General features: G+C 38.8%; 2 protein-coding genes across 2 annotated transcripts in view; one reads left to right on the forward strand and one right to left on the reverse strand.

Moving 5' to 3' along the window:
• The window catches only part of LOC122790335 (zinc finger protein 239-like), a 1358627-nt gene that overhangs the window by 316143 nt on the left and 1019870 nt on the right, over window positions 1–22614 (forward strand). The window lies entirely within an intron of this gene.
• Window positions 1–22614, reverse strand: part of LOC122790334 (myosin-6-like) — a 353888-nt gene that overhangs the window by 91160 nt on the left and 240114 nt on the right. Inside the window, 3 exon segments of the mRNA XM_044057853.1 lie at window positions 2656–2959; window positions 2961–3043; window positions 7108–7198. Of these exon segments, the coding sequence (XP_043913788.1) occupies window positions 2656–2959; window positions 2961–3043; window positions 7108–7198 (478 nt within the window).

A 22614-nucleotide genomic window follows, 5' to 3' on the forward strand; every position in this document is an offset into this window, starting at 1 on the left:
CACATCAACAGAAATATCAACTACAAGGAGATCATCATTTAGGTTTCTATAGATAGTGTCAGATGCTCAGTGATTGTGCTAAAACATTTCTGAAGCAATGCTGTCTGTAAGATCGAAGCCCATAAAAAGTTTTTAAAAAGTTGTTTATAAATAATTTTAAAAATATTGCAAGAGGGCAAAGATTGGAGTTACTCATATAATTCCTTTGATTTTTGCATTACAGACACCAGTGATTCTCATATTTGAACAAGGACATATGAATATGGCTCACATGTACTAAGTGCAAAACTGAAGTATCTCAGATAATTCCCACTATCTGACATACAGGGATCTGAGTTTACACATACAAGTATTAGGAGTCGAGAGGGCATGGCTCTTAAGTTGGGAATACAGGGACAGGGAGTGAAGTTACCTTGTAAAAGTGTTTCAGATCACATTAGAGAGAGCGAGTTTTGACATTTGTTGTTTTAAGTTAGAATCACACTTTAAAGTTTGAGTGGATATGAGTCACAGCTGTATACATAGAACAGTTACCCTACAAGTGATTGGGAACTCCAACAGTTATCCCACTATACAAGGACGGACCATCAGCTGACCCCAGAAACTATAGAAATATTAGCCTGACTAGTCTAATAAGGAAAGCAATGGAATAAATTATCATGAAAACGATCAGCAAAGAGATAAGTGACCTTCAGACGCTGGACCCAACACACTTTGGCTTTGTCAGGGGAAGGCCATGCCTACTACATCTGGAGTTCGTCTTTGAGAAGGTTACCAAGGCAATGGATGAGGAGAAAACACTGCATACTGCCTACCTGGACCTGGCTAAGGCATTTGATTCAGTACACAACTTGGGTATAGTTGACAAGCTCACCAAACTGGGCATAAATCCCTAAATAACTCATTAGATTGCCCAGCTAGTGGGGTATGTCAGAGCTCAGTGCTGGGTCTCCTCCTATTTGGCATATACTTCCAAAAGAAAAAGTCTAATGTCAAAGGCCTTTGGTTGATCAAGTTTACAGATGTCTGCAAATTGGGAGATATCATAGATTCCTCCCATGACACAAACATCTTACAAGGGGGTCTAGACCAGAGAAATGACTGGTTCCAAAGTCACAGTCTAAATCTCAGTGCCAAGAAATGCATTAAACTGCCTTTTGGGAAAAGTGCTACCCAGGCTAATTACTCCATTGATAATACACCCCTAGGAGTTGACCTAGTAGACAGTGATCTGAAAACATATGTAGACACTAATCTGGCCTTTGACCAGTATGTGACCAAGCTAGTGAGAAAATCATTCTATGTTGTCCAACGTATAAGTATGGACAAAGCATCCAGGTCCAAGAAAGACAGAGCATCACTTTATTTAGCCATTATCAGACCCATCATTCATTATAATGCTATCTCAGCATGTACCTGATCAGACATATGCAACAGCTGGAATGCCCACAAAGGTTCCTCACCAGGAGAATCCAGGGTATAAACACATTGTGCTATATAGATTGCCTTAATGCCCTATCTCTATACTTTGTCTAAGTGAAAGGTTGCAGAGAGTGATTTATGCCCTGCATAAAAGGCATCTTTGGATCCAGCTTTGATGGACCTTTTGCATATCAGCAAAATGAAAAGCATCAGAACCACTAGATCATGGATTTCAATTTTGCTTGTGACATAAGACATGTTGGTGAAACAGATATGTGTCAGAGGATCCTCATGCTCTGGAACAGGCCCCCCATCCATGTGAAGCAGAGTCCATCCCTAAACCCTATTTACATGTAACCTTGACCAATGGATGGGGAATTGGAAGTTCACCCTGAGTCTGGCCTTCATGTCTCTGCTAGAAAGAGCCAGAGAGTAATGCCCAAACTGATGTACCCCCCACATAACCTCTAGACTAAATTTCTTAACTAACATATCCCTTCTAATAAATGGTATGATACATAGGGAAACAACTGGGTTGGATTGCATGGCTAGGCTTATAAAGACCCTTGTGATTGTCAGCCTAATATATACCTGTGAACTTCTAAACCTATCTGGTCATTTTAAATCACCTGGACACAAAAGATCAAGATCAGAGGCTAAATAATTAGCCTCTGAAGGTTGCTGTTTGTGTGAAACAACTGTTTACTTCTATGGGGTATATATTGTTCCCTCACTATTGTGTAACCATGAAGTTAGCATATTTATGTTTGTGGGGTTGGTGGCTTGTCCCTATACATAGGAAAAAAAAAGATGTATGTGTTTCTGTGAGTTTTTGGGAGACTATGCTCTCAATTTATTATCATCAAGTAATATATTTTTCAATTGCCCAAACACTAAGCTTTTATAGGATAAACGAATCGAACTTATGTGATGTAGCCTACTTTTTCTTTTTCCTGAGCATATGTGTTAACACTGCATATATCATAGTAATGCTACTTTGAAGTACTTTTTGTAATTATTTCGAGCACAGTCACACCTCATTACCTTTTTCTACATCTGCCAGTGTATGCTTCTGCACAATTATTAATTATTAGTTCTTTTCAAAGCCTGAGTCAATACTATGATATTTTTTTAGATAAGTGCTTTAGCTTAGCATCTTCTGTCATTCAGCAGAAGTAATAAGTAAAAAAGCACATTTATGATCTCTTTTTTGTTGCTTCTATTTTCCCCTACCTTGACTTTGATGACTTGTTCCATGTTGGAAGCCACATCATCTAGTTCCAACTTAGCTTCACTCTTTTCTTTCTCCAGTTTCTGCTTCACTCTCTGCAAGTTATCAATTTGCTCTCCCAGCTCTGCAATGGAGTCCGCATGCTTTTTCCGTAGAGCAGCAGTTGTGGCTTCATGATGAAGAGTGGCTTCTTCCAGATCACGACGAAGTTTCTGCAGTTCTGACTCTCGCTTCTTGTTCATCTCCACCTGGGCTGAAGTAGCTCCACCAGCTTCTTCCAGACGTTCACTGATTTCTTCCAGCTCGTGAAAGATCTGACCTCTGTTTTTCAACTTTGGCTCGGGCAGCTCTCTCCGCTTCTAGTTCCTCCTCAAGTTCTTCAATACGAGCCTGCAAAAGGAATTGTTGAATCAGATGGTTTAACAAAACTTTTGCAAAGTATCTTTTATCTTAGAAATGTCTTTAAATAGCAAAAATGAATCCTTAAGAACAGAAGAAATTATATGATTATTATCAAGATTTTTTTTAGTAGATACAGGCAATAATTATTTTTATAAAGTAAGAAATTATCTAATGGATAACTGGACAGCCCACACTGTCATGATTTATTTCTAAAATAAATATATAAAACTGAGTTATCTGAAGGAATATTCTTTAGATGACATGGGAACTCATTTATAGTTAATGTGTGTTTCTCAAATATGTCTTAATATAAATGAGTGAAGCACCATGGCAAAGTGGGGCAACAAATACTTTCTGTTGTTATTCACAAAAGTCCTTCTAAATAGAAATATTTTGACATTTTACCAATGTCTATTTTGAACAAATGGAAAAACGTGCTCTGTTTAAACTGTGATTCTGCAGATATTTATATAATTTTTTCTTTCTGACTGATGCAGTGATGAGGCACAACAATCTTCTTGTTTTCTTGTATATAAAAAAAGAGATATTAATTCTACTTCAAAGAGCAAAAACAAGAATGCTTTTATATTATTGATGAAAAACAATCCCGCAGCTCATATCTGCTGTTTTTCTTGTACTATACAGCACTGGTAGTTCTGGATATTTCCACACAAACTAAGGAAAAATGTCAGAAGGAAAAGCATCTGTATGTGCTCTTTACATGTAATTATGTTTAATGGTAAAATGAGATGAACATCCTATAATCTGAAAATGACAACAGTTATTGTTGTTTTTTTGGTTCCTGACATTCACTGACAGCTTCTTCAGAGTAACGTTTCCCAACACTTTTCTTGTAAGCACTGGACTCCACTGAACCAGTAAGTGAATACAGCACTATAAACCTACCACCCTGCATGCATTCAAGTATACATTAAAAAAAATCAGTGACCTCTACCCAGGCCCAAAAATAAAAATACTAAGATCTTATTTGTTCTTATCATCCAACTGCATGCAGCCTACCAGGATGCTTACTATCCCACTAACAGTGGTAACCGTGTGTCTTATCCTATCACTGCGTGAGCCCTTCAGTCCCTCTTCAGGTCTGAGTTGCCATTTTGGCTCAGTCATAAGAAGGACTGGGGCTATATTACATTTTGGGTATAAAGGGTTTTGTTCGATCTTGTGATATACGAGAGAACTATGACATCAATTCACACCATCGCTATGCTCTAGTGTATGTGATTCTTGCAGCATCTGCTTGTGCCTGAGGTAATCAAAGCCTGAAGATTCCATACTCTTGACTCTTCAATGAACTGAACATTGCAAGGTTCATCTTTTCAAATCCCTCTGAGTGAGAAGATACAGTCCGCAACTGCTAAACCATCCACTAACCAAGCTGATCCATTATCTCTTGGATCACTGGCCAAATCAAAGCTCTCAGTTAAATAGACTGATGCCGTACCTTATACCTCTGGGCTCTTAAAGACAGGCAGTGAACATCAGTAAATGCAAGGCATACTGAAATCAGTCACATGCCCTATATTGCAGGTATCTTATTCCCTCTAGTCTACTTTCTTTCAAAACAAATAAATAAATAAATTATGTGCATATATGTTTGTGTGCATATAGATGTGGGTCATATATATATTTGTGTCTGTGCATATAATATGTGTGTGCGTCTCTTTGTGTGTGTGTGTGTGTGTGTGTGTGTGTGTGTGTGTGTGTGTGTGTGTGTGTGTGTGTGTGTGTGTGTGTGTGTGTGTGTGTGTGTGTGTGTGTGTGTGTGTGTGTGTGTGTGTGTGTGTGTGTGTGTGTGTGTGTGTGTGTGCATGCCTGATGCTTGCCATAAAGCTATCCTGTGGATCAACATGAAGGGATGTGTGAACAGTGGAAGAATTGTCAGACTCTGTTCTCGGATATGAGAAGAGTATAAAGTAAATTTTGTGTAAAAACTGCATGACATTGGTCCTAACATTTTAAAGATAATTTTGTTAATGTTGAACTTGATGTATTATTTCTTGGTCATTCACATCTTAATCCGATCGGATAAAGCTGGCTTAAATTATGACTATTTCGAATTCATAAAAACAATTTGGTTAGAACCAGATGAATGACTGGAATATTAGCAAAACTCTTCTGATGTGCATACAAATTCCTCCATGCTCCCAGCAGCACAGGCAACCTGCTCCTCCTCTTTAATACAGATTACCCAGTGATCACCAAACTTCACCATACCTCTCAACCTCTTAGAGCATGAAATCTGGACAAAGGCCCAGAAGTAGGGAACAATTTTTAAATATTGCTTTTACGCACTTAGAAAGTTGAGAGAATAACAGGTTTTCCATTTGAATGAATTTTCTGAAGGGTATGAAGACTAAAACTCAAATGTCTGTTATTATTTTCTGACTTCAATCTTTAATGATTTACCAATAATTTGCAAGAAAACAAAAATTATATGAAAAACAGACCAAAAGTATGAGGCAAAAATCTGGACATTCTGTGAAAGTCTGTACAGTTGAGAGGTTTGAACCTCACTAAAAGTTAGATAATACTGAGGGTAAGTGTCCTTCTTGCCTGCATGGCCACATTAAATGGACTTGGCAAAATGATCATTGACCAAGCAATGAAATATGGGTCCAGGCATGAAATGTGTTGTCAGATTATGAAGTTTCCTACATCATTATACTTAGTGAAAGTCACATAAGGATATGCAAATTGTAATTGCATTGTGGGTCGAGGCATGAAATGTGTTGTCAGATTATGAAGTTCCTACATCATTATACTTAGTGAAAGTGACATAAGGATATGCAAATTGTAATTGCATTGTGGGTCGAGGCATGAAATGTGTTGTCAGATTATGAAGTTCCTACATCATTATACTTAGTGAAAGTGACATAAGGATATGCAAATTGTAATTGCATTGTGGGTCGAGGCATGAAATGTGTTGTCAGATTATGAAGTTTCCTACATCATTATACTTAGTGAAAGTGACATAAGGATAATGAAATGTGTTGTCAGATTATGAAGTTCCTACATCATTATACTTAGTGAAAGTGACATAAGGATATGCAAATTGTAATTGCATTGTGGGTCCAGGCATGAAATGTGTTGTCAGATTATGAAGTTCCTACATCATTATACTTAGTGAAAGTGACATAAAGATATGCAAATTGTAATTGCATTGGACAGCAAACACAGAGCTTTGAAGGCAGTACAAAATAGCTATGATCCCCCCCATTAATATTCCAAAATGTGCATGCTGATTGGCCAGCGTGCCTGTTGTAAATCCCACAATATACCAACGGAAAAAGGTCTGCTTGCCCAAACTTTTTTCCGTTGGTATAAAGTGTCCAAAACTTTTTTTTTTTTTTTTAAATAAAAAAAAAAATGGAGCGACGGAGACTTTATTTTCATTGTTGTTTCCGTTTCAAAGCATTGATGTACTGGGTATGTGTAGGAACACAAGTCCCATATGCATACACAGTACATAAACATAAGGAAGCAGTATACCACCACCGGCGGAAGAACAGTAATGTGCTGTTATGCAAAGACATTATTTAAGAAAAGTAAGTATTTTTTTCCTTAAGTAATGTCATTGTATAATAGCAATAACTGACTCCGTGGTTGTGGTATATTGAAGATTTACCCACAGTTGGCTTTATTTAATCCCTTGGGCTTCACCCTCATGATTAAACCATGCCAACCATGGGTAAATATTCAATATACCACACCACGTCATTGGTTATTACTTAATTGAAATGACCTAAGAATGGCATATGACAATTATGACTTCTGTCAATAAATGAATCACACATACCACCACCCAGCAAGTTAGGATGTGACTTCTCCTTGAATAAGGCTATTCACTGCTTATTTATTAAAATGTTAATGTAATTACATAGCCAGAGACCACTCAGTAGCTTATTTAGCCTATGTCTGCTTCACAACTAGTTTGTGCATCAAGAACATTTTATTCTTTGTCATATTACTAGATCTGAAATAGACTGAAGTGATGCTCTGGCCAGAAAAAAAAAAAGACATCCATTTTTTACCTGGTGCTCTTTGAGTTTCTTTTGTATTTGCACTGTTAAGACTTGTTCATCTTCAATTTTGCTGTTTTGCTGGCTGATCTCAAATTCTTTCCTAGACAGAGCAGTAATGACAATTATTACTTAAATACAAAGATGGCAAAGTAAGCAATCATTCTAATTACTTTTTAAAACAAGAAATGGCTTATTTCTTCCTGGTATTTACTGCAAGGTATAATTCTCCCCAAATTATCTGAGACACTTTGGCTTCCTACTTTGTTTTGAATACTGAACCATGTAAAGACTTTGTTTGTTTTATAAGTGCTCTTAATTGGTTAATTAGGACTGCTGCTTTACTGCAGGATGGACACGTGTGATAATACAAATCAGGCAGATTCACACATTACTCAAATGAAGCAACTGAGATACAGTATACTTAGAATTGATTATAATAAATCCTGGGGCATGAAGACAAAGCCCCCCCTGCATAAGAGTTGTAGAGGCTTACTACCAAAGAAAAGATGTGGTTATGGATTTTGATAGAATCCACACTGAAAAACATTTATTTAGCATAACACAGTTTTTAGTGCCAGTGGATTTGATGACTGTCAGCCTGTCAACCAACTTTTTAAAGTGCCATCTCTAAAAGTATCTCCCTACATTGTAGGTTCATAGGTAGGTACTAGGCTATCTGCCCGAGGGCATTTTTAAGCCTAGCCAGAGTGTGTCTGCTTTCGCCGCCCCATTAATTAATTAACTGAGCTTCTGTCAAGCAGAGCCAACGAAGTGATCCCAGGGGTGTATTTTCTGTTACCCATCCACTCGTCGAGGCTTCTCTTGAAGAGTGTTAGAGTGAGGGGCTCTGCCTAATGTAGTTAGGAATTTTGTTCCAAAGCATGGGGAGTCTCTGTGACAAGAATCTATCCCTCCAGCTTGTTCTATTTATTGTTGTGGTGAGGTTGAGCTCACTAGAGCGTGTGGCTCGTAGTGACTTGGATTTCTTTAGGTGGAGGATGTCCATCAGTTCTGAGTTGGACATGGCTTTGTAAGTCAGGCAGAGATCAGCTCTGAATAAGCGATATGCCACTGAGTATAGCTGGAGTTTTTTCAGTCGGGCTGCATAGGACATATGTTTGAGGCCAGTAATCCTCTTGGTGAGGTGCTTTTGTGGTCTTTCCAGCTGTTGGAAGTGTCTTGTGAGGTACATCCCAAATGGGGCATTGTACTCTATGATGGGTCTGATGAGTGATGAGTAGAGGGGCACTATAACCTCTTTATTTCTAGATGCAAACCCCTTAGTAATTAGATGGGCCACATAGAAGGATTTCCTAACTACTTTGGCAATATGATTGTCAAAGGAGAGATTACTATCTACCTGGGCCCCCAGATCTCTTATTACCTCTTCTGTATTATGGAGGCTGCCGCCTATGTGGTAATTCATGGATGTTTTGTTTTTCCCAAATGGGATGACTATGCATTTTTTGGCATTTAGCTTGAGGGCCATGACTTTGACACCAGGTGTCTGTCTCAGTAAGGCCTTTTTGAAGGATGTCCATGTCAGCCGGAGGGTCAATTATGGCTCCCAGTTTGCAGTCATCGGTGAACTTGGTTAGCCATAGTCCTCCTGTGTTTGCCTGTATGTCTGAGAAATATATGCCGAACAGTAGGGGTCCTAGAACCGAGCCTTGTGGGACACCACTTGTGACTGGTTTAGAGTCGGACCTGGAGCCCGCTATTCTTACCGTGTGAGTTCTGTCTGTAAGCCAGTTGGCAACCCATCTTGTGACGTAGGGGTTTATGTTCAGGCTGGTGAGTTTTTCTATAATAACTGAGTGAGGAATGGTGTTGAACGCCTTGGCAAGATCAAGGTAGGCTGTGTGAACCACCTTTCCCTCATCTATGGCCTTGGTGACTGTCTCGAAGAAGTCAACCAGGTTTAGTAGGCATGATCTGCCCTTAACAAAGCAGAACTGGGTTGGGTCAAGTGTTTGGAGGTTCCCAATGCCTTTGTTAATGAGTTCCATGACGATGCGCTCCATAGCTTTGCAGACCAGGCTAGTCAGGCTTATGAGGCAATAATTACCATTGTGGCCCCTCCTTTGTGGAGCAGAATAACCGTTGCTGTGCACCATTCTATGGGCACGTAGCCTGTGGAGAGGCTGAGATTGAACAGCGTGTTTAGTTGGGATGTTAGTTCGTTCTGTAGTTCATGCAAGACGCAGCCTGGGACACCATCTGGCCCCATTGATGCTGTGTTTTTGGCTTTTGAAAGGGCTGTTTTCACCTGTGCTTCTGTGATTTCTGGGACACTACACTTTTCCGGTATTGTTGTGGGCCCTTTTGAAAGTGAGAGGGAGTTGAAGTTTGCACTGAATCTATCTGCCAGGATGTTGGCAATATCAGTAGGTTCAGTATATTTTGTGCTATTTTGTACTAACTCTGAGTATATCTGCAAGTTGCCACTTAAATTCTTGACATAGCTAAAGAAGGCTTTGTGGTTATCTTTCAAATCCTTGGATATTTTTATTTCGAAGTTAGCCTTGGATGCTTTTATGAGGGACCTTAGTTTCTTACTGATACTGATCAGGGATGTCTTTTCTTCTTGGGCATTAATATAACCCGACACTTGACTGCCCAGCAGGGCAAGGCTCTTTATTCACCCTTCTCCTACCAAGTGACTAAGCAGCTCACCCTACTGTTCAGGCATGACCAAAGGGCAACTTCAGGTGTACTCTCCAGTCCAGCTGGTGAATCTGGGTATCCTGAGGTTTGGCTGTATAATTGCATGTCTTGCATATGTTAGTGTTTAAAGCTAAATAACCTTATATTTCAGTCTATCCAGTCTAACTACTAAATTATAAAACAATCCAATAACAATTTACTCTATTAGGTTACAATGCCTCACACTTTAAACACATTTCATTTTTTGGTCCAACAGTTTTGGAATAATGCCTTTACTAAGTTTGTACTGCATCTGATACAAGCAGTTCAGCATAAGCAGTTTCCTTTTAATTTATTTATTTTTTTTCATTCTTATATCCCTTAGATATGCATTGTTATCAACCTGATGTGCTTTTTATACCTTCTACTGTATAATAATTGGTACACATGCAAGCTATTATATATTTTAAGTTCTCTTGTTCTCTCTCTCTCTCTGTACATTAGCAAACACTATATTAACCACAAATGGCTGAAACTCAATAAAAACAAAACAAAACATAAAATATATAAAAAAAAAACAATATTTATTTGCACCCTCACACCCTCTGTATGCAGAGATTCCTTTAAATAAATGCTGGCATTCTGTGATTAACAGGCAGTTTGATAAAACAAGTCTGCTTCCTAAACTTGAAACACTGAACCCATATATATGTGTATAAATATATAAATATATATATATATATATGTATGTATATGTACACACACACACACACACACACACACACACACACACACACACACACACACACACACACACACATGAGTCCCCTGCATTTTTTCAAATCCTGTTTCTTTGACAAATGCAGGGGGTGTGGTCTAATGTCGGTGGTATGGATAGCCGAGCAGTGGAAAAGCTGATGCTGTGTAATATTGAGAGAGGTAAGTGAAATTGGAGGGGTGAGAATGTGTGTGTGTGTGCGTGCGTGCATGTGTGTATGTGAGTTAGGTTTAGGGTCAGGGAGGAGAGAAGGCTAGGCGTTGTATGTTTGTGTGAGAGTTTGTGTATTTTTGGTTATGGTCAAGATTAGGTAAGCGAATAGATATAGTATTGTTTGTGTGTGTTTATGAATGTTTGTGCAACCAAGTGTGTCTTGTGTATTGGTAGTGTTATGAGAAGGTTTTTATGAAGGTGAGGTGTAGGATATGTTTTGGGGGAAGGGGTAGCACACATTGCTGCCTCTGCAAAAATATTAGTTTTGTTTTTTCTGATTTTTGATCATTTTAGACGAAAGAAGATCTGAAAAGAGAAACTAGAAATTGTTCCTATCAATGGAACACAGAAAGACATATCTTATGTCTTACACAAAAAAGACCCCCACTGCCAGAATGCAGTATTTTGCAATTCAGTAATGTTAGCCAGCAGCTAAATGGCATCATTCTAAATTGCAGTTAACTTCTGTGACATGCAGATCAGCAGTTCCTGCAGGGGTTAACTGTTGCGGCTGCATTGTGTAGGCAAAGAGTAGTATCCCTGGTGTCTTGTGGGCTTCCCACACATAAATCCCTGTAGAGCTGTAAGTGCCAGCATGACACATAAGTAGTGTCCCTGATATTAAATGTTTCCTCCACCCTCTGCTCCCCATAGTGCTGTAAGTGCCATTATAGCATATAAGTAGTATTCCTGGTCTCTAGTGTTCCCCCCATTGCCTGCTCCCCATAGTGCTGTAAGTGCTGTTCTTGCACATAAGTATTATCCCTGGTCTCTAGTGTTTACCCAACTGCCTGTTCCCTGTAGTGCTGTAAGTGCTGTTATGACACTTGGTGCCTAGTGGTTCTCCCACCCTTGATCCCTGTAGTCCTATAAATGCCATTAAGACACAAGTTATACAACGTACTCCATGGTGGCTAGTGATTCCCTCTCCCAAAGTTGTAGATTAAGCTCATTAGTCTAGGGGTGCATAGAGGCATGACAGCCACTCCAATCCAAACTCGCAAACATGTATGCATCAAGCACATCAAAAACAAAACATACACACACACACACACACACACACACACACACACACACACACACACACACACACACACACACACACACACACACACACACACACCTCCTGAACCTATCGTACTAGTAAAATTCTCACTACTTATCTCTTTCACAATAGCTGAAAATGGCCATTTGGCAGTGTTCATTATTGTGAAAGAGATGGCTGTGCTTATCTACATAGCTGATGAAGTCCACAAACCGGTTCCAGGATAGACAGCACATGTCTAATTTGCATAGGATACTCCCTCAGACTTCCTTATTTGCATATAGTACAGCCATGGAGACAGGTAGCCAGTGCAGCGCTGCACATCTTCATGCTAGAATACCATGTTAGGACTATCTGTGAATTCCAAAAGATTAGCATTCCCCACTAAGACTAAATTAAACGTGCCTTCTGTGTTTTAAGGATAAATCACATGACTTTGATTTTGCTTGGAATAAACTGCATTTAATTTTTGTGTGTGTATATAATAAACTGCATTGTTTTACAAGAATAATGGCCTTAGCTGACTTAATCTTGCACAGTACTTCTACATGGCTCCCTGACAAGTGCTTGACTTGTGTAATCACTTCACATAATAATGATATCACATGTGCAAAAGTTCTCAAATGCATGCAGCATTTGGGAGTAAAAAATCAGAGACAAAGCATTTTTTCTGGGGGGTATGAACCACCTGCACTCCCACTACCTATCTAAACCAATTCCTAGGTCACCCCATCAATGGGGAAAGGAAAAATCCACTGTCTACCTGTGGTACATCCTTCCTTGGAAATGTTAGGCAGTCACACACCAATGATTGCATAGGTGAATGTCAGTTGCTACTGTTTTGAAACCAGCTTTACTCATATACACACACATATATATATATATATATATATATATATATATATATATATATATATATATATATATATATATATATATATATATATAATAAGCTGACATCATTTCATTGATCCATTTTTTTTGAATTTGGTCATTTTACTGAGACAGCCCCATTTCAAAAAAAAGTAATCAACCCCAAAACTGTGTTTTGCCCCCCCTGTTGTGCCGTGGGTTGTTACACACAAATATATACAACCACACATATATGTTATCTGGTTATCTGTTGGTTTAGTTGACATCTGTTTTGTTGACAGAATTTGGTCAACTAAACAAATGGTTGCCACATGTTACCAGGTGTGCGAGATCTGATGAGTCTTGGGATTGGGGAATATGCCCATTTCCCAAGAATTCTGATATCTGAAAGTTAGTAAATATAATTAGAAGGAGTTTTAAGGGGTGCAGGGAGGCTTGTCCCCTGCAGAAAACAAAGTTTTCTTTTCTTTTTTATTTTTCATGTGCCAAAGTTGTTGCTTGATGCATGCATAGTTGTGTGTCAGCATGTGTAGTTTCAGCAGTTTTGTTTTAACATTGTGCATATCGACATTTGGGTTATACAGTATATTTGAATTAACCAATATATTTTCGATCTTCTGTTCTTCAGTGTTCTGGCAGTTTGGTATTTTACTGTTTTGAGCTTCTGTGGTCAGTGTTCTGAACATCGGACATTCTGACATAGGTATATGACTAATACTTTGTTGAAGCACCTTTTGATTTAATTACAGCATTTGGTCTTCTTGGATACACACCTGCCATCAATTAATGACACTCTGATTAACCCCAAATAAAGTTCAGCTACCCTAGTAGGATTTTACTGACATTTACTCAGTTGCCTGCTACAGCAAAAGCCATGGTTCGCAGACAGTTTACAAAGCATCAAAAGGATCTCATTTTTGAAAGATATCAGTCAGGAGAAGGGTACAAAACAATTTCCATAGCAGTGGATATACCATGGAACGCAGTAAAGACAGTCATCAAAAAGTGGAGAAAATATGGGAAACCAGTTCACATTACAAAGAACTGGACATCCCTCCAAAATTCATGAAAAGACAAGACAAAAACTGGTCAGGGAGGCTGCCAAAAGGCCTACTGCAACACTGAAGGAGCAGCAGTAATTTCTGGCAAGTACTGGTTGTGTACTACATCTGACAACAATCTCCTGTATTCTGCATATGTCTGGGCTATGGGCTAGGGTTACAAGAAAGAAGCCTTTTCTTGCACAGAAAAACATCCAGGCCCAGCTAAAATTTGCAAAACAATACATCAAGTCTCCCAAAAGCATGTGGGAAAATGTGTTATGTTCTAATGAGACCAAGGTTGAACTTTTTGGCCACAATTCCAAAAGGTACGTTTGGTGCAAAAGCAACACTTCGCATCACCAAAAGAACATCATCCTCACAGTGAAGCATTGTGGTGGCAATAATCATGCTTTGGGGTTGCTTTTCTTCAGCTGGAACTGGGGCTTTAGTCAAGGTTGAGGGAATTATGAACAGTTCCAAATACCAGTCACTTTTCACGCAAAACCTTCATGCATCTGCTAGAAAGCTGAAGATGAAGAGGAATTTCACCTTTCAACATGACAATGACCCCAAGCATGCATCCAAATCAACAAAATAATGGCTTCACCAGAAGAAAATTAAAGTTTTGGAATGTCCCAGCCAGAGACCAGACCTAAACCAAGTAGAAAATCTGTGGGGTGACTTGAGGGCTGTGCACAAGAGATGCCCTTGCAATCTGACAGATTTGGAGCGCTTTTGCAAGGAAGAGTGGGCAAATATTGCCAAGTCAAGATGTGCTATGCTGATACTCCTACTCAAGAAGACTGAATGCTGTAATTAAATCAAAAGGTGCTTCAACAAAGTATTAGTTTAAGGGTGCGCACACACAACAAAATATTAGTTTAAGGGTGCACACACTTATGCAACCAGGTTATTGTACACTTTTTTATATTTTTATATTAGTTCCCCTAACAGATTTGTTTGTTTTGCAGTTGAATTGTACAGGTTATAGGTCACATTAAAGGTGGGGAAAGTTTTCAAATGATTTATTGTGGTCTCATTTATTTATATCACAAAGATCTGGCATTTTAGCAGGGGTGTGTACACTTTTTATATCTAGTGTGTGTGTGTGTGTGTATATATATATATATATATATATAATTACTAATTTGTTTCTAGACAGTTTCACCAGATGATGTAATAATGTGGTAGGGTTACTCATCTGGTGAAACTGTCTAGAAACAAATTTTATATATATGCTTATTTTACAAAACATATTCACTGTTTCCTTTGCTATTAAATATTGAATGATGTAACCTTTGTGAATCGAGAAAACCATAAACAATTTCAATATATTACTTAAAAAAAAATATATATATATATATATATAATTTGTTTCTAGACGGTTTCACCAGATGAGTAACCCTACCACATTGTGTTTAATAAAGCCTTTCATTTTCTTTTTGTCAGGCCCCAGTATTTGTATACAGTGTCCCAGCATATATGATTCACATTTCGCACATCATTTCTTATTTGTCTAACAAGGTGCTGGTGGAAGTTTTTTTTTTTTTTTTAAGTAATATATTGAAATTGTTTATGGTTTTCTCGATTCACAAAGGTTACATCATTCAATATTTGATAGCAAAGGAAACAGTGAATATGTTTTGTAAAATAAGCATAAATAATACATTTGCTTATAAGGAATTAAACAATGATCCCAGCAATGGTCTCCTTGTTTGCAGAAAAAAAATAATTGTTAAACAAAAATTCCTTTGCATTATATTCTAGGGATAAAAATGCATTCACTGATTCTAGCCTTATCTTATGATCAGTAAACACATAAAGTGCACTATAGGTTCCTAGGTTCTTAGGTATATATTAGGCTAACTACCACCAGGGCCTTTATAAGCCTAACCACGCAATTTAACCCAGTTGTGTTCTTGTGTATCATGGGCATTTATTAGGAGAGGACATATTAGGACTCTGCTTTACATGAATGGGGATCCTGTTCCAGAGAATGGGAATCCTCTGAGACACATATCTGTCTTGCCAACATGCCTTATTTATGTTACAAGCAAAACTTAAATCTTTGGATTTAGTGGTTCTTTTGCTGTTCATTTTGCAGATGTGCAAAAAGTCCATCAGAGCTGCATCAGAGTATGCTTTGTATGCTAGACATAGATCACCTCTCATTATTCTGTAGGAGACAGAGAATAGAGAAAGGGCTTTAAGGTTGTCTGTACTGGGCAGTGTGTATATACTATGGCTTCTCTTGGTAAGGAACCTTTGTGGGGGTTCCAGCTGTTGCATATGACTGGTCAGGTACATGCTGAAGGGGGCATTATACTCAATGATGGGTCTGATAAGGGCCAAATAAAATGGCACTATAACTTACTCAGATCAGAATGCCATGCTCTTACTTATAAGGTAGGTGACATAGAATGATTTTCTTATTACCTTGGCCACATGTTGATCAAATGCCAAATTACTGTCTACATATGTTCCCAGATCTTTGACTACTCTATCATCTCTTAGGGGTGTCGTATAGATGGAATAATTAGTTTGGGTGTGTATTTCTCCAAAAGGCACTATAATGCATTTCTTGGCATTCAGCTTTAGTCCATGAATTTGGCACCAATCATTTGTCTGTGTTACACCCTCTTGTAAAATGTTTGTGTCATGAGGGATTCTGTGATAGCTCCCAATTTGCAGTCATCTGCAAACTGTCAGACAAAGGCCCTTGACATTAGTCTTTATCTCTGAGAAGTAGATGCTAAATAGGAGTGATCCCAGCATGGAACCCTGACGTACCCACTGGTGATTTGTCTTTTACTGGAAGTTGTATCATCAATCCAAATGTTTCGGTACAGTTAATGAGCCAGCTAGCAATCCAGCAATTTATATATGGAGTTTATGCTCAGTTCCCTGAGTTTGTCAATGATACCCAAGTGGGGTATTGTATCCAATGCCTTAGCCAGGTCCAGGTAGGTAGTATACTCCATTTCCCTCATCCATTACCTTGGTGACCTTCTTAAAGGACTTCACCAATTTTTGTAGGCATAACCTTCCCTTGACAGAGCCAAATTGGGTCGGGTCCAGTGTCTAAATGTTGCTCTGTTTATTGATTACTTCCATGATAATTAATTCCATGGCTTTGCATATTAGACAAGTAAGACTAATATGCCTGTAGGCTCCAGTGTCATTTAATGGTTCAGCTTTGTGATGTGGGGTAACTGTTACAGTCCTCCATTCTCATGGTACAAAGTCTATTTTAAGGCTATAGTTGAAAGGTGGCTCAAGTGGCCCAGTTAGGCCGTGTTTCAAGCTATTTTGGAGGTATCCTGGATATTGTCAGGACCCATTGAGGCTTTGATTTTGGCCGTTAATAGTTGGGGGGTTATGCTAGTAGGTATTTCATGGAGGGAGGCAGGGATGGAGGTGGGGTGTGAAGTTTGTGCTGAATTTGTCAGCCAGCAAATTTGCTATGATTCTCTCTGCTCAGTGAAAGTGGCACATTGACCACCAGTTTGGCACACTGATGTGTGCAGCCTTTGAGGTTTCAGACAAAGCTGTAGAAGGCATTGTGGATGTCTTTAGACTGTGAGGATATCTTGATTGTGTAATTGTCCTTGTTGGATTTAATTAGTCCTCTTAGTTTCCTGTTTAGTTTAATTACAAAGATCATATTATTGTGTGAGTTGCTATTCCTGATTTTAGCCATGACCTTTGTCCTTTTGTTATATACCCTATTAAGGTTAGGATTCCACCAGTGTGTTTTATTTTTAAGAGCTTGAATTGGCCTTACTTCTAGTAAGTATAACGGCCTTTATACAGCAATCACATAGCTGTACAAGTTCACTGTGAACAATTCTGCATATGTTAATGTAAACATGGGGATGGACGGGGCATTGAATTTTGACAAACTATCACTTAGTAATAGGATATAGTTTGCTTTGGAATCGTTCCTGTTACAGGGTTTGCCAAGTTGTTTTTTTTTTACTTCAAAGGAGACCTCACCTTCTCTGACCCAGTATTACAGTTGAAGCAGTACTAAAGGTTTACTGTTTTGAACATGAATTTAATTTTCTTACCTGATGAACTATAATACCTATTATACCATGACACCCCAAAAAACGCGGCATGATTGGCCCGCAGTTTGTAAATGTAAATCGAGTATGGGATGGAAAGGGATGTCCGTTGCTTATTTTAAAAAAGTCGCCATGTTATGTTAAACCCATTTAGCTTAGCGAATTTTTAAAAACAAAAACAGAGGAGAGAAGCAAGTTGATTTTTTTTTTTTTAAATATGTTTAAAAACATTTAACAACAGCGCAAAATTAAAAATAATAATGAGACCATTCCCTCGCTATGTTAAAAACATTTAACATATAGAAACACAAAAAAAATAGCAAGATGAGATCTTCTCCTTCCATTTTTTTTTTTACCAGTTTGCTGTACCGCGCAGCGCCGCGGCCGCATCAGAGTGCAGAGAGCGCGCCATTGATCATGGAAGCCATTATTTAAGAAAAGTAATAGTTTTTTCTTAAATAATGTCATATAATAATAATAATAATTTTCTGTGGTGTGGGTAATATCAACCCACGGTTGGTTGGCTTTCTTTTCCTGGCTTCACCTCGACCAAACCACGCCCAACGAGGGTATTTTAGTTTTACCATTAACGTGGCGTGATAGTATTGCCTTTCCAGACCATTGTGTATTGGCTGCAATGCTCAACATTATAGAGTGCTCACGGTTGACTCCTCAGAGTTTCATGCATTGTAAAAAGTCAGTTGAAATATGCCAGTCTTACATCAATCAGCGAAAGGTTTTCTTTATTGCTTCTTACTTAGGATCAGCTTATCCTCTGTATTGATCCATCCATCTATTCGTAACCCTCTTTTTCCCATTTTTGCGCATCTTGTCTACAGATAGTGTTCACTCCTCCACGTGACTAACCTTGCATGGTTTAACCTCTCTGTTTCTAAGTCAAAAATATATTTTACTTGCATGGTTTAACCTCTCTGTTTCTAAGTCAAAAATATATTTTACTGTCTCCACTATGTAGTCATAGAGTTTGCAGTGTTCACAATATAATTCTCTGCATCATTTAATATCTGAAGATAAATATTTACATAAAGACTTTCTGATATAATAAAGAAATATCTCCAGGATCAGTAGATTTCATTTTGACAGGTACAGATTAGGTGGTCTTGGCTGCAGCTTTGGCTTGATGTGAAGATCTCCTTCACTGTTTGCTGGAGAAGCTTAAGTTGCTGTTAGTAGATGAGTTTGGGATAACTGTGGAATGTTGGACATGCTCATTACTATAGTAAAAATTAGCACATCGTTAAATGCTGGATGTACTAATTACTAGGAAAAAGGATGTTATCAGTATCCACTGTACAGCATGACTCAGCATAACACCAGCAGACTCTTAAATTCTTTTAATTCTAAAAAAAAAGTTTGTGTGGATATGTGCTCTAGACTGAAAAAGGAGCCTTATGAGATGATCGGAATGAAAATGTGAAATACAAGGTTGGGAAAAAGGAAGCCATGCCAAATGTGGTATATATGCTGTACAATTAAGGCACAAACACTATCATTATAGTAAATAAAGGAAGTGGTAGAAATGTAATCTATGTAAAAATATAAAGAGATGATGAAAAAATGAATATCTCATGAACTAGCTGATAGGGAGAATACATTCCAGGAGATATAAGTAAATACAGGAACAAAATATCACATTTTGTGAAGTAGTGTTATCAGAATTTATACAATAAAGATCTGGCCAGTCAAGTTTTAAAGTCTTATATCTCCACTTCAGGTGACAAAGATAAGCCATAGCCAGTAAATGAGTATAAAGGAGCTTCATTAAGGCTTTTGACACTGTATAGCCTAAAAGGCTGATGGTAAACATGAATGGCTTGAACATGAGGCCTAGGTTAGTAAAGTAGATAGTTAACTATGTGACAGGAATCTAAGAATAATGACTAACAGGTAATCATCTAGTAAGCAGTCAGTAAGTATCCAGCAACGAGGTATCACATGACCTAGAAATGAAGCCAAAAGCCAGTCTTAATTAGTATATTCATACTGTTTTAGCTTGGAAAAGTTATTGTGTCCTAGTTGATCAAAATTAATACAATAATCAGGATTTGGCAGAAAGCTTTCGGCAAAGCTCAGTAAAGCTAGCATGGGGGTCAGATATATGGTAGGTAAGATTTAATATAAGGAAATACAGAGCTTTGTTCTTTGGGGAAAGAAATTTGGGACTAGGTATAAACTAAGGATTGTTCAACAGCAGATTAAGGAAAACCTGGCACTGAGTGTCATAATCATGCCTAAACTCTGTCATACAGCATAATGCAAGTAGATTGCAGCAGAGACTGGGATTGCTTATAGTTTGCAAAGTGAAGATGTGGGGTTGAGAGCTGCAGATGTCAAGCTTTCATGGTATGGTGTCCTGGTAAGGTACCATGAAGGGTTCCTGTATATAGTTCTTGGAGGATTTGTTGAGATTTGAGTGGCCTTAGAGAGAGATAAAGACATCAAGCTGGTTATAAATGTGCAGAAGAAGGCAACTAAAATGAGCAAGTTGATGGTGAAATGGGTATGAGGAAAAGCTGTGGGACTTACTGAAAAAAGACTGAAAACAGATTGGAGTTGGTGGACATGATAATTATGTGGAATATCAGTAAGGTTCAGAGATGTGTCTGTCATCAGCATCATCATCATCAGTCCCCTTTTTGCAGTTTTCTACATGTGTTGTGTTAACTGCCACCATCTTTCTCGATTCAGTGCTGCACTCCTTCTTCGACACTCATGCCTGTCTGTCGCAGATCTTCTCTCACACAATCCATCCACCTCTTTGCCGGACGCTCTCATTTCCTCTTACCCTGTTCCTGTCCATCCCAAATCTTCTTCACCAGACTGTCTTCTGATTTTCTGCACATGTGCCAAACCACCATAATCTGTTCTCTTTGCTCTTTTCTGCAACTGGAGCTACTTTGGCTTCTGCTCTTATGTCCTCATTTCGTCATCTGTCCTGCAGTGTTCATCCTACCACCCAGCTCAGACACTTTTCTTTCCTGTGACTTCTAGCTTCCTCACCTGCTCTACCTTTACTGCCCAAGCTTCTGGACCATACAGTAATACTGGGCACAGCACTGATTTTGTACACCTTACTTTTCAGTTTCTTTGACATTCTTCTGTCATACTTCATACCTGACACTCTATGCCAGTTGGCTGCAGCCCCTCTGATTTTAAATTTGACCTCTTCATTCAGACTTCCCTTCTCCTCAGCCATCCCTCCCAGATACTTGAAGCTATTAACCTGTTCCACTGTTTTCCCTTCTGTTTCATTTCTCAACTTCTTCTGATTTCTCCAATTTGCTGCCATTATCACTGTCTTATCCATACTCAGTTTCATCCCATTTGCTTTCAGTTCTGCATCTATTCCCCTATTCTTTGCAAAAGTTCTTGCTAAGAGTCTGTAATGCCACATTGTCTGCATACAGCAACTTTGTTGATCTATCCCCTCCGACCTGTTTGTTAATGTAGTCCATCACCAGTAAGAGAACACTGGCCTCAGTGCTGAACCCTGATGTACACGCACTCACACTGGGAACCCCTCTCTGTGATCAAACACTATTTATATTTGAGTCATTGGGTCCTTGTATATAGCCTGCACTAATTTTACCAGTATTTCTGGACTTCCAACCACCGCAGTGCTTCTCTAATCAGCTTTCTTGGCACCTTGTCATATGCTTTCTCCAAGTCTAGGAATACCCAGGTGGATTCCTTCCTTATCTCTAGTTTTTTCTCAACTATCTGTCTCACTGCAAACATCAGACAGTTGTGCTGCATCCTGATCTCAATCCAAACTGCTCACCTCTCATCTTAATTTCTACTACTCTGCATATCTGTTTATCAGTGTCCCTCTCCAGAATTTTCATGCAATGTGACATGAGTTTGATACCTCTCTACAGCCTGCAGTCCCCTTTGTTCTTGTACACTGGCATGAGTATGCTTATAATCTAGTCATCTGGGGTACGCCTTTCTCTTCACACTGCTATGAATACCCTAATGAGTCATTTCTCCCCTATCTCACCAAAAATCTTTATTTGCTGTGCCCTCATCCAAGCTTACTCTTTCTCTGACTTCAGTTTCCTTAGTGGTGTTCTTACTTCTTCTACTGTAGGCTCCTCCTCTTATCTTTTTGTAGGTTGTGTCTGGGGCAGTACAGCTTCTGTGGGTTTTTTTTTCATTTAGAAGCTGCTTCCATCTGCCTTTGATGTCCTGAGGACTGATGAGCAGGTTGTTGCTGGGATCCCTTATGAAGAGTGTCTGACTATCTTCTTTATATTTATGTCTTTGACTTGCAACATGATATAGTTTTTTGTGCCACTGGCTAAGTCACTTTCCAGAAGCTGATAGCGTGCCTCCGATGCCCTATTCTTTGCTATTACAACTCCATTTTTTAGCTTCTTTGTTAGGAATCCAGAATTCCTTCCTAGCCTGGTCCATTGTTTCTGTCTCCCACTTTTTCCTGCACTCTTTCTTTTGATGACTTCCTGGACTTCTGCATTCCACCACTAACGTTCCTTATGTATCTTATTTCCATATGTTGCTCAGCCACTTATCTGTTCTCTAGTCCTCACACACGCTGTTTTGAGGCACTGCCATTCTTTTTCAGCTCCACCCATTTCCTCCACTTCCTGGGGTGCTAGAACCTTGAGTAAATCCTTGAACTGTCGCGCATTCTCTCCAGTCAATTTCCAGGTCTTCAGCCTGGTCTTTGTTGACCTCAGAGCCATCTGTGACCTCTGCTTGCAGTTGATTGTGCTGTAGGCTGACTGTTTCTCTGGGAATGATTCTAGCCCAGTGCCCTTTCCATACTAGGTGGGTGCCTACCTGAGTTGTATGCTGGCCAGTCTTGTA

The sequence above is a fragment of the Protopterus annectens genome, chromosome 16.part0, assembly GCF_019279795.1.
Source record: "Protopterus annectens isolate FY-2018-M chromosome 16.part0, PAN1.0, whole genome shotgun sequence".
Taxonomy (NCBI): domain Eukaryota; kingdom Metazoa; phylum Chordata; order Ceratodontiformes; family Protopteridae; genus Protopterus; species Protopterus annectens.